At 44.0% G+C, this 13,634-nt stretch overlaps 1 protein-coding gene across 4 annotated transcripts in view; it reads right to left on the bottom strand.

Annotated features, from left to right (window-relative positions):
- CBFA2T2 (CBFA2/RUNX1 partner transcriptional co-repressor 2) overlaps positions 1 to 11,251 on the bottom strand; it is a 68,344-nt gene extending 57,093 nt beyond the window's left edge. The window contains exon 1 of one of the 4 annotated variants that reach the window (XM_083444008.1): positions 11,049 to 11,251. In XM_083444008.1, the coding sequence (XP_083300134.1) occupies positions 11,049 to 11,076 (28 nt within the window). In that variant the 5' untranslated portion in view covers positions 11,077 to 11,251. The remainder of the gene's footprint in view (positions 1 to 11,048) is intronic. The other 3 variants (XM_083444010.1, XM_083444009.1, XM_083444012.1) reach the window with 3 other exon arrangements.
- Between the last annotated feature and the right edge of the window lie 2,383 nt (positions 11,252 to 13,634).

The following is a 13,634-nucleotide window of genomic DNA, read 5'->3' on the forward strand; positions in this document are numbered from 1 at the left end:
GCGTTTGCAAATAATTAGTCAAGCTTTTTCCCCATTTCTTGTCAAAAATGCTGTTTAAATACAGCTGGGGGGGGGAGGAATTAGTCGATCAATTGCAACAACTTATCAATTGATTCATTAATGCATTACAGCGGCACAGCACTAATTAAAAAGCATTGTACCCTAAAGGGAGCCAGATCTACAACAGTGCTCTGGTAGAAAGGGAAGCAGGGGCATGAACGCTGCTGGCATTGCCATTAACAAGCTTGATGCATGTCTCTTCCTTTCTCCAAAGTTAAGCAACTGGGATGTTTAACATCTGGGCCAGAAAACACAACTGGCAAGAGGAGACAGGTTTCTGGCATCTTTTTTAAAATCCTGTTTTTACTTTATTGATTTCATTTTATTACTTACCAAGACAGTTGTTTCTGTTCAATGCTGGGGATTTTTTTGGTCATATACATCACCTTCTTTTCAAGAGCATGGAGGAAAGAATCTGAAGAAATTCCTGACTTCGAGAATATAACTTGTCACCGTAAAAACTCCCATTAAGAAGCAACTCTCAAAGATTCACAGGTGTAGAAGCATTACACCTGGTTGCTCTCTGACCACACAAGTTGTTTCCCCCCCCCCCTCTTCAGCCATGAACATTAAAACCTTTTAATTAATTGAAATTAATTGCAATTTACTACATTTAGCTCTGGAGTAGAACCAAAGGAGGAAGTTCGGAGAGGACTGTTATGTGTGAATGCTGCTGATCACCAGTTTGCTTGCCTCAAAACACTCTCAGCCTTTCTGGACAAAGAAATGACTTCTGCATGGCGTTGCTGCAAACTTAAAAACTGGCGCATGCTGAGTGTGTCAGCCTGTGTGTCAGAAGAACATGTGGCAGCCCCAGGTGGCCTTCAGCAAAATCTGCCTGCCTACAAAGAAGTTCAACAGCTTGATCTCATCTTCCTCCCTACAGTTCCCCACAAAAGATGGTTAGCATCCAGCCACATTAGCATTTAGCTACATTAATGCTAATGTAACAGCACCTCCAGAGGAAACAGGGGAGGGGAGGAACGTTTTAATGATTTCGTAAGAACACTGAGACTTCCAGATTCAGCAGACTTGAACAAAATACTGATAATCAAGGCTTCATTAGATATAAGTCTTAGGGGCTTATTTTGCCTCAGCGGCTCAACTTAAGATGACTAGTATTCCAACAAAAGGGTTCAAACACGCTGATGTAAAAACACGCTGATTCCCGGACCGTCCGTGGGCCAGATTTAGAAGGCGATTGGGCCACATCTGGCCCCCGGGCCTTAGTTTGCCTACCCATGCTATACAAGCCTGGCTCTGAGAGTTGCTAAGACAGAGACCATCTGGGAATCGCACAGAAGCTGCTCCAAACAATCTGAAGTGCCACACCACACACAATGGGCAGTACACAATTTCCACTGAAAGTAGGCAGACCTACATCTGCTAAGCAATCCCACTGAGTCTGAGTATCAAACAAATTCATGACACACTCTAGCAGTGCTATGACGCAGATGCAACTATAGATTGTCAAATACGCTGCCACACAGTTCCAAATCCCAGTTCCTATTCGCCACAGCCACAAGTGCCTTTTTCGTGGGCTTTAAAGAACTCGTATAATCCTGAGAACTTTCAGATCACTGATCTTTAAAAAGTTGTGCCAAACTAAGGGTAAATGGCCATTGACACACAAATGCTATAGAGCTCAGAAGCAAAGATACAGTTTCAGTTTTTCTGGAAGCAGCCTTGTAACATAATGTTGTTAGCTGTTCACCAGTAAAAAAAAACATAAATTACATTTCAGACATGATTTAGCACTTTGGAAATATTTCCACAACACAATATCCAATCCACAGGCAAACGAGAAATAAATATATTTTCAGGTGGCTGTGTTTTAATGCTGAAAACTAAGCTAAATAAATACATTTTATGTACATAGGGGTTGCATGAATTAGAGCAATTGCGAAATTTTGAGCCTTTCTTCCAAAATTCTGTGGCATCAGACACTGAGAATAGATCCAACAGAACGCAACTCTTGCTTGCAACCTAACATTAGCACACACCAACACCACAACCAGTCATAAGTACAGGATGGCTGGCAAGAACAAAGCAAAGTTATGCAGGAAGCCAGCCAGATAAGAGTGCATTCCAATTCCCCTTTCCCTCATAACTCTGAGAGAAAATGCCCAGCAGGAGCTGGGTGGGGGATCTCTCCACCTGGCTCTGCCATGAGCCTGGAGAATCCTGTTGTTTTCAGCATAGATATATTATTTCCCCCAGTGAATTTCTAGCAACTGTTCAGTCAAAATCCATGTCAGAATCAGAAGTTGCTCCAAAGAACAAGCAACCTATAAATGGTTCAGCAGCATAAATCTTCTCTCTAAGCTAGTTGGATGGAATCACCATCCCTTTGACCTGTTTGAAAAGGGTCTATTTCCAAGGAGCCCAGGGCTCAAGAAGACCGTGACTACTTGCCCGCTGTCTCAGACAAGCCTCGCTGAAGATTGAAAGACTGGGTTTTGTCAGATTATAAGTGTTATGTAAAACAGGCCCAGGTATTGTCTTTTACATTTCCCTTGTGGCCTGTGCAACAGTCCACTTGTAAAAAGGGGGTCTGTTGAATGAATACATGTACAGTGTACAAAGATCTTTTTTGCTCAGGACAAATTTGCTGTTCAACACATGGCCAAACTCTCACACAATAAATTAACTGTTTGGCAGCCGCTGAGCTATTTGCTGGAGCCAAACCAATTAGGCCTTTAATGTGATCCCAATTTCCTTTTTCTGAGAATAAGAGGAAAGGAGGGGAAGAGGAAAGGAGGGGGGGGTGCATAAGTAAGTAAATCCCCTCTTGCTTTATAAATCCTTGCCAATCATTCCAGATAAACCTGTCACCCACAGCTCTCAGATCTACATTCACACCCCTAAGCTCACAAAGAGGGCATGGGGCTGATCGCACATGGCGTTCAGCATGTCCAACTACCAACATGTGTTTTCCATAGTTTCAAAATTCAATCATTTAAAAAATATTTACCGAGCTTTGTCTTTAATCAAAAAAACATGGCCAGAGATAAAACAAGCTTAGCACAAGTTACTGTTTCGGTTTTTGGAATGCCAGAAAAGCCAGTGATGTCACCAGATAAGGCTCAGTTCTGCACCCTGGAGAGTATTATGGTCTGCTCTAGGATTAAAAGAGGTGAGGCAAGACCCTTTAGGCCCCAGAGCCCAGAGACACACATGGAAATGGCTTAAGAGACAAGGGGGGGGGGAGAAATGGGTACTGTTACCTTTCCAAGTGTGACAGAATAGAAAGGGGAGAGGGGAGAATAATTATCTCTCACGCTTCCTTTGGCAAACCTAATGCAGCTTCCATGGGGTTTGTGAAAAGTCTGCCAGCCAGGAGCTAGTCCACAGCCTTGATGAGGTTCAATAAAGTGTGGAATTTGCTACCACAAGATACAGTGATAGCTGCCAACTTGGACAGTTTTCAAAAGGAATTAGCTTTATCCTCCATGAATTTGTCTATCAATAGCCACTTGTCATTTGTGGCTATATATTACCTCCAGTATCAGGGGTGTGAGGCATTACATCTCAGCATACCAGTTGCTGGAGGATGAAACTGGGAGAAGATGATTAAGCTCGTGTTCTGCTTGTTCCAAAAGGCTTAGTCCAGGGCAGCAGGATCACCAGGGAGGAGCAAAGCAGCCATCACCTCCTCTCTGGGAACCTATTTATTCGGGTTTGCAATAAGCCATAGTTTAGCTTAGCACAGTATGTGAACCAAGTCAGTGTTTCCTGTGAAGTGTATCGAGCTCGCCGCAGGGCAATGAAGGAACAGTCCACCACCTCCTAAGACACCATAAAGAGAAATGGAGTAAGCAAGGAGCAGAAGAACACATTGATGATATCGAGTGAACATACTGTATATCGTTCAATAAAGACCAACATTAAGACAGCTCTGCTGAGATTGTAAATTGGCATTCAGAGTGCCAGGAGGATTTCTCCACTGTATTTCAGATGAAACATTTAGGCTCAGTAAAGCATGCTAAACATTTACTCAAGCTAGCTACTTCTTAAAGGATCAGTGGAGAAATGGAAAATACTAACATTTTAATCTGCCAGTTAGATTTCAGATCCAACACCCAGTAAGATAATATTATGATGGCAGTAGGTGGAGTGCCGAGATCCAAAGTCAGAGCAACTGTTCATCATCATGGATGTTTTAGTTGAGATTCCTGCATTGCAGGGGGTTGGAATAGATGGTTCACTTGCTCCTTTCTGTACCTCCCTGAATCAACTTTTAGTAGGAAGCCTAGGCAAATAATCTCCCCCCACCACCTTGCATCTGCTATTATTTTATACTGCTTGAAATCAATTAAGCATTTTAGAAGTACTGTAAAACCCAAACCTGCCCAATGCAGTTTGCAATTTCCAAGGAGAATACTGGCAACCGACCAGGGTTATTGCAATGAACAAGAAATTGTTACCAGAGGCAGGGCAGTATATAAATCTAAATAAAAAGAAATGCTACATATTTCAAGATAGTTTGCCAGACGTAGCAGGGAGGAGGTTATTACAAAAGTATTTAAAAAAAACTAAAATAGTGGAAATGTTTTTAAATGCTTGCATGAATAATAAAAAGTGGGTACCCAACACCTAAAAGATAGCAAAGTTGGTTCTGCACATACTTAATTCCATGGTGGACACACCGCTACCGAAACAGCCCCTTTTATGCAAGCCTCATCTCCAGCAGAGATGGTTATGTAGAGAAAGACCCCATCTGCACTATACATTTAAAGCAGTATTCATATCACCCCTGCCCCCAAGAATCCTGGGAAATCAACCCCTCTTCTCAGGAAACTCTGGAAACTTCAGTTCTGCGAGGGGAAGAGGGGTCTCTTAACAACTCTCAGCACACTTAACAAACTGCACAGTTCCCATGATACTTTCGGGGAAGCCAGAACTGTTGAGATTAGTATGACCCTGCTTTAAATGTATAGTACAGATGGGGCCAAAGTTATTTGTCAAAGACCTTAGTATGCAGGCAGGTTGGTATGGAAGGATTTGCTCCTTCAAGTACAGTGGTACCTCGGGTTACATACGCTTCAGGCTACAGACGCTTCAGGTTACAGACTCCGCTAACCCAGAAATATTACCTCAGGTTAAGAACTTAATTCGTTCCAGAGGTCCATTCTTAACCTGAAACTGTTCTTAACCTGAGACACCACTTTAGCTAATGGGGCCTCCCACTGCTGCTGCGCCGCCAGAGCATGATTTCTGTTCTCATCCTGAAGCAAAGTTCTTAACTGGGTTAGCAGAGTCTGTAACCTGAGGCGTATGTAACCTGAGGTACCACTGTACTACGGTCCCAAGCCATTTAGGCCTTTATAGTTAAGCACCAGGCTTTGAACTGGGACCAGGAACAAATGGGCAGTCAGTGAAATTCATTGAAAACAGGCAAGATGTGAGCCAAGCATGTCGTGCCAGTCAAAACTTGGGTGGCTGCATTCTGCACTAACTGAAGCTTCCAACCCATTTTGAGAGGCAGCCTTATATATAACACATTGCAATAACCCAGATGGGCATAGCTGTCAACTTTTCCCTTTTCTTGTGAGGAATCCTATTCAGAATAAGGGAATTTCCCTTAAAAAGGGGAAAACATTGCCAGCTATGCAGATGGGATGTTACAAGAGGATGACTAACTTGTGGCCAGATCTTCTGTATCCAGGAGTGGTCATTGCTGGGGAACCATAGCTAGATCAGGGAGTCCTGTTCTTTCAAGAAGAATATTCCTGGATCTAAAGAATATTAATCTAGTACAGATTGCTGCTCCTTTCTACAGAAGACAAGACCTTTGTACAAAATTGATATTTTGGCTCTTTGAACTGTAAGCCAGGTTTAATAGTCCTCTTTTCCCCACCTTATCAATACCAACAAAATGTTAAAATCAATAGGTTTATCTTAGCGCAGAACCAATATGAGCAGGTCAAGCAGCTGAACTGCATGAACTCAATGTATTGACTCTATTAGATCTTAGAAGTTGAAGTAACACCCCTACTTATAATGTACACTCATTGAATTTCTGGAGTTAGAATTATAACTTCAGCTAAACCTTATATATACTTAAAAGCAGATTGCACTGACCAAAATGATCACAGTTTGGAATAAAGATCCTTCCAGAAAAAGTTTCATTTTTTTGGTTTAGAAAAATGGCTACCAAGAGGTAAGCAACATTTAGCCTAAGTGCTAAATGGGAAGCTCTTTGTTACTCATAGGACTTAAACCTTCTGTTATAAAGAGTTGACAGCCTTCACAGTTTTTGGAGTGTGGATTGAAAGAACAAGACAGCCGAAAAGCAGAAGAAATCAAATGGCTTTTCTTATAAATAATTCAACAATATGGGTTCTATCCAACTAAGGTTTACTCAGAGTAGACCCACTGAAATTCAGGGACTTTTCGCAATTAGCATCACAGTTTCCCAACCCTGGAGATGGTCATCACCCCTTCCCCACTCCATCCCGCCCAAGAAAGGTATAATCCTGAACTCAGCATGCCACTTAAGGAACTTGCAACACCTTTTTAAAACCTTATTGTGCTTAAGTAGCCAATCTCCTTCAATAAAGAACACAGTTAGATCCTAATGATGGTCCTGCATCTAAACCACAAATTGTTATTCAAGGGATAGACAGTTCCTTGAGATTCCTGCATTGTAGGGGGTTGACTCTGACCTAGATGACCCCCAGAGTCCCTTCCTACTCTTTAAGTCTATGGTTCTGTTCCTACAATCAGCACAACCATCACAAAGTGAGACACATTTCAACTTCCTCTATATTCTTCTGAATATTTTGCAAAGGACAGTATTCAGAGCCCAGGGGCATTATCTTTTCAAGTGCATAAGGATTCATTGTAATCAAGAATTAGATCTCCTAAGAGAATGTCATTTACTTTGTTCTTCCAAACTTACTCCCACATTCTTAAGGGAAGACAATACTTTCCCATATCTCTTCCAAACTACAATGTAATAAGTCATCAGAAAAAGGCTCATAAATAAGCCAGTCTGTTGAAGATAGAATGTTGAGTTTCGATATAGGAAACCGAATTTCCAATTCCCACACTGCTTTGAAGCCGATTAGATAGCTTTGGGTAAGTTAGCTTAGCTTAACATACCTCCCAACTTCTGTTCAGTTCAAGGTTCAGTGTGGCATAATGGTTAGAGCACTGGACTTTGACCTGGGAGACCTTGGGCCAGTCACAGTCTCTCAGACTAGCCTACCTACCTCACAGGGTTGTTGTGAGGATGAAATTGGGAGGAGAAGAATCATGTATACCACCTTGAGATCCTTGGAAGCCTCATGGGCGGGCCAGGGGGTGCTTCCCAGGCCCCTGTGGGGCAGTGTCAGGAGGCACCTCTCTTTGGGGCGGGGGGGGGGGCAGCTCAGAGACCAGGGGCGACAGCTGCAGCTGCCCAGAGGACTCCCAAGAAGAGGGGAGAAGAGAGGAGGCTGAGGGAAGGGAGGGTGTTTGAAAAAGGGTGGGAGGTTGCCAGCTCTGCAGGCAAGGGGTGACATAATGGGGCTCCTGAGTCCCACAGGGGTGCCGCAGAAAGAATGTAGTTGGTCAAGGGAGCCGTGGACCCAAAAAGGTTGAAAAACCTCTGACCAGGTTTAGGAAGCCCTCAGCCACAGGACCATTGACTTGTCAGAATTGGTTTATTAGCCCTCATCCAGCCTACCAATGTTTCCAAGCACTAATCCAGGATGTACACAGCCTCACCCAACACAAATGACACAGAGAAATAGAGCTCCACACTGGCAACAACTCGGGGGATTGCGGCATTTTTAAACATTATTATAATCATCACCAGCACCACCAACATCTTAGAACCATTTGCAGATACACTTTTTAATACGTTGGTTAAGAAACTGAACTAGGCTATGGCCCTTGCAGAAGATATTTCTGGGGTTATCGAAGAAGACTTGGAACCATCTGCTAGTCAACAGGAAGGGCTGGATCAAACCCACAGTTTAAGTTCACTATCTTGCTTCCAACAGAAACAAAACACTAGAGAATAGCCAGACCTCTATGCCACAGAGAAATTGGCGCATAATCAGACCTCTGAGAGCCTCAAGCCTCATGACAGGGGAGAGAACCGTTTTTTAACAAGAAATAAAACTGTTAGAATTCATGTGAAAAGCACACGAATATAGAAAATGCAGCCATGGTGCAAAAAGAGTGACAAAGAGGGTTACAGAGTAACATCAAAGTACTCATGCACACCTTAAGTAAAATGAATTCACTAGGATGATAATAGGAGCACCCACAAACCTGAAAAGAAAATGTGCTGATAAAAAGAGATGGTTGGCTCTCTCACACTTCGTCTTTTACTACCATTCTCTGAATTCTCTTTGCACACATTTCTCCTGCATAGCACAGGGCGGGGGGGGGGGGTATTTCAAACCATATGGATCAGAATACTGGACAAAGAAAAACACTATGGTGAAGCAAGCCACAACAGAAATGGGAATGTTTTTGTGGATGTTGGGACAGAACAGGCAAGGTAGTGAGAAACAGATGTGACTTGACTGAACTGAAAATGCATTGCAGAAAGCAGTGCTTAGGAATGTGTCTAAGAAGTTCCAGAGGGGTAGCTGTGTTAAGTCTACTGTAGCAAAAACAAAGAGTATAGCAGTACCCTTAAAGGCAAACAGATTTACTGTGGCATAAACTTGCATGGACTAGAGCTCATTCCTCAGATGTGTGAAGTGTTACCATCAACTGTCAGATAGCATGTGTGCATGAGGGTTTATGACAATTTTATGCAACTTTAAATGTATACAAGAGGAGTGCATGGAGAGCTGGGGTCAATGTACTGGCAAATCTCTGGGCAATTTACAGTAGACAGGCAAGGATTTCTGACTCCAATGGTCTAACAAAAACTAACAAACTAAAACTAAAAAAAAAACTATTTAAAAAATTGCTGAAAGAGATAACACTTGGGGAAAACCAGGAGTGAATTCACGGGCTGAGCTTGTCACCCTATTCCTTCATTCTTATGAGCATGTTTGCCTGCCCAAACCACTATTTTGCACCTGGTCTACCTGGTGGATCTTACAGTTCTGGTTTAAAAAACCAAAAACCAAAGTAGATCCTGAAAGTCTGGCATCGACTCTAACCCTGGCATACAAGATATGCACAGCTACTATTTCAAAGTCATAACAGGTGATCTTCCTAAATTTGTTATGCTTATTAGCACCTGTAGTGGGAGAAATAAAAGCACTCATTTGACTTGAGACCTAAGCAAATAGCTTCATGTTTACTGATAAATTCTAGTTCAGCAATTTCCTGCAGGGGACAAAGATAAAGGATCAAGAGGAAGGCCCAAAACATATTGATGTATATCCCCCAATTCTACACTGGGCCTTAAAACATTTAACAACATGCATGTTCCTTCCAAACCAAGGAGTATTCTTCCTACCTGCCTGTTCTTCACAACTGCACATTCACTGACCTTCTTCGGTTCCTCAGTAGTGCAAACTCACACATACACACTCAATATACACAGAGAGCCACTAAAAACTATTTAATGTAACCATATACATCAGCAATGGGGAAGCTGTAGCCCAACATCACCTGAAGGGACACAACCATGGGCGTAGCCAGGATTTTTGCTGGAGGGGGCAAAACAGCTGTGAATTGGTCAGTTAAGTATTTCTACTGTTTTACTTTATCTAGGGGGCCAGCTGCACCCCTGACATCCCATAGACACAACTCCCATCATCCCTGACCATTAGTCAAGCTGGCTAGGGCTGATGGGACTGGGACTGGGAGTCCATCAACTGCTGGAGGACCAGAGGTTCCCCATCCCTGACATTCAAACTTTAAAAATCAGAGCCTTGGCCTAACCCATAACATGAGATAGTAAGGTTTACAGTGTAAACAGCACTGTAAGCAGAACACATTTCTTGTGTGTGTCCCACATCCAGGATCTAACACTTTACTTTATTCTAATGACTTCTATTGCAAAGCCATTCTACAGTTTATATTAAGACGAGCAGTACAGTGATGAATATACTTTCTCTTTCCCCAAAGGACATATGCAATTTCTGTATACTAAGGATACATTTGCAAAAACATGCAGATTCTACCCAATTATGCTACCATGATAACTTTAGTTAACTACTTTGCATCGGCTGGGTCTGCACACATGGCTGGGTTCCACTGAATACAGATTTATATAGAACACCACAACAATCCAGTTTTCTAATTCTGGGATGCACTCATAGTAAAAAAGAAAATATCATCTTTTATTATGTATGCTATTTATCACAACAAAGCAACAATCCTTTCAATTGCAGACAAAGTACTAAAGGGCAGCTTTACTAGTCTTTAAGAGTCAGGGGCGTGGGGAATGGTTAAAATTTCTCAAAAACATAACTTATTTTAAGACAAACCTTACCACCACCCCTATTATGGAACGAACGGACACCACACACACATAAAGCTGCACAGAGAGCGAGAGGGAGATGGAAAGAAATTAAAGGTCTCCTCCAGAAGGCGCCACTTCTAAATCCCAATGAAACGATCAGTACCGTACATGAAATTAAGAAGAATAAGCGAAATGCGAGTAAGAGAAGCATAAGAGGCCCCAGGTTAAATACTACTGGAGTGGTGGAGAAAAAAGCATCCCGAGACCTTGCAGAAGATAAGAAGCCCACGGAGTAAGAAATGGGGAGGAAGAGGAACCACAGATGGGAAGCCAAGAAGCCTCTTGGAAAAGCGTGATAAGGAAGGGGAAGGCGAGGAGGATCTGACTTGGGAACGGGAGAAGGCAGAAGAAGCGCTTGCAAGAAGGGAGTTTGGGAGAAGGAGAAAGGGGAAAGGGGAAAGACATAACGGAACTGTAATAGGAAAGCGCCCCATCCCTCGAAGTCCTCCTTCCCTCCCCGCCCGGGCCCCGGGGGCAGCTCTCCCGGGCGGGACGGCGCTCGCTCGCTCGAGCCGGAGGGGCCCGCCAACCCCCGGAATGGGGAAGAAGAGGCGCGCCTTACACTGGGAGGTTCCCGGGATGCCCACCATCGCGCAGCCGGAGCGGCTCCTTCCCTTTGTTCCGTGCTACTCGGGGCGACGAAGGCGGCGCGGCCACGACGGGAGCGCAGCCGGGGAGGCGGCGAGGGCGGCCAGCGCCGCGCTAGGCCCTTCCGCTTCGGCCCCGCCCCTGCCGTGACGTCACGCGGCTCCTCCCTCCGTAGGAACCGAAGGGGAGGAGGGCTGCCTTGGAGGAGGGAGGAGCGGGGGGGGGGGGCGGCCTGAGTCGGCGGGCCATGTGCGCTCCAGACGCCGCATCGGCACCTCCCTTCCCTTCTTTAGGGGAGTTTTCACTGGGGTTTACCCTCAAGTAACAGCCGGAGTTTTACAGCGCGATCCGAGGAATGCTTACTCGGAAGTAAGCCCCACTTGTTGCACCGCTGGGTAGACGAAATCGGCTTTTGCTACTGCTGTTGGCAGACGCTAAGAAAAAGCATCCCAAATAAAACCGACCATTTCATCCTCTGAGGCCCTTCTTCTTGTGCCCGCTCCATGAGAGGTCCAGAGGGTGGCAACATGAGAACGGGGTCTTTTATGCGGTGGCTCACCGCTTGTAGAAGGCTCTCCCCAGAAAGGCTCACCTAGCCCCTTGTTGTTGTTTAGTCCTTTAGTCATGTCCGACTCTTCGTGACCCCATGGACCAGAGCACACCAGGCACTTCTGTCTTCCACTGCCAGCCGCAGTTTGGTCAAACTCATGCTGGTAGCTTCGAGAACACTATCCAATCATCTTGTCCTCTGTCGTCCCCTTCTCCTTGTGCCCTCAATCTTTCCCAACATCAGGGTCTTTTCCAGGGAGTCTTCTCTTCTCACGAGGTGGCCAAAGTATTGGAGCCTCAGCTTCACAATCTGTCCTTCCAGTGAGCACTCAGGGCTGATTTCCTTCAGAATGGATAGGTTTGATCTTCTTGCAGTCCATGGGACTCTCAAGAGTCTCCTCCAGCACCATAATTCAAAAGCATCAGTTCTTCGGCGACCAGCCTTCTTTATGGTCCAGCTTTCACTTCCATACATCACTACTGGGAAAACCATAGCTTTTACTATACGGACCTTTGTTGGCAAGGTGATGTCTCTACTTTTTATCTCTACTAGCCTCTTAGTTGCATATATTTAGGCGCTAGGCAAAAGCATTCCTCTTCCCCCAGGCCTTTGGCTAATTAAACAATCCATGGCCTATTAAACTGTAGGGAGAATGTTGTTTTGTTTGTACAGTGGACACTCAGGTTGCGAACGTGATCCGTGTGGGATGTACGTTCGCAACCTGCAGTGGTGTGTCTGCGCACACGCGGGTTGCGATTCGGAACTTCTGCGCATTCGCAAAGCACAATTTAGTGCTTTGCGCGACCGCCGAAACCCAGAAGTAACCCATTCCGGTTACAGGGGAAGGAAGCCATTTTTCTGTTCAGACTGCTATATCTTTATACAAGAGTTACATGACACAAAAGGAAAAATGATTGCGAAGGAGGAGGAAGTGAAACTCGAGCACTATTTCTTAGTTATGTGGTGCTTTGTTAAACTATGGAACTTCCTACCACAATATGTAGTGATAGCCACCAGCTTTGACAACTTTGAAAGGGGAATTAGAAAGATAAGGTTATCCACACCTACTAGTCATAATGAATATATATTGCCGCCAGTATCAGAGGCCATATGCTGCTGAACACCAGCTGCTGGGGCAGAGGGTAAACGGCAGGAGAGGGCTAATTCACTCACGTCCTGCTTGGGGTTTCCCCTAAGCAGCCCATTGGCCACTGTAGTGAAGCCGAGGACAGAATGGTGGTTTACATGGGTATATGGTCTGTTCCAGCAGAACACTTCTTAGATTCAATCAGATTTACTCTATTTAAATGTGCTGTTTTAACCGGGGGCAGATTTAGGTTTGATGAGGCCCTAAGCTACTGAAGGTAATGGAGCCCTTTATATGTCAAGTTGTCCTTTGTCAACAACAATTGTTGCTATTTTTTGTGTTGAATATATGCTATATGGTAATTTATGGACCTAATAGGTATCTAAAGCCATTTGCACATAACAAAATATGCATTTTATCAAAGTAATTGTTGAACTGAAATACAATTAAGAAGTATATTAATAATGAAATAACAATTAAGAAGAAGTATATTTGGAGAAAGGCCAAGAGAGTGGGGCCCTAAGCTATAGCTTGTTTAGCTTATATGTAAATCCAGCAGTGGTCATAACCATTAACTCCTTTTTTTTGTTATTCCTGTCTCTTTCCCCCTCCAAGCCTGCCACACAGCTCATTTTCTTTATAAAAAGTGTGTTCTGGAGAAGTCGCTGTTATGGTCACCAGGTTTGATGTGCTAGTAACATTTAACTCCTTAAGGCAAACAGCTGGCATCCTTGCAGTCCAACCTTATCTTGCTTACCTGGAAGCGATTGCGCATAGGATTACAGTCTTATAGCACAATTGTTTGCCTGTTTGCTCAGAAATGTTTGTTCCGAAAGGAGCTCCCCAAAACTGAGTGAATGGGTGATAAAATGGCAAATGCAATTCCATGTAAACAAATGTAAAGTGATGAATGTTGGGGGGGG

This window comes from Podarcis tiliguerta (assembly GCF_965153285.1).
Source record: "Podarcis tiliguerta genome assembly, chromosome: 6".
In the NCBI taxonomy this organism is placed as follows: domain Eukaryota; kingdom Metazoa; phylum Chordata; class Lepidosauria; order Squamata; family Lacertidae; genus Podarcis; species Podarcis tiliguerta.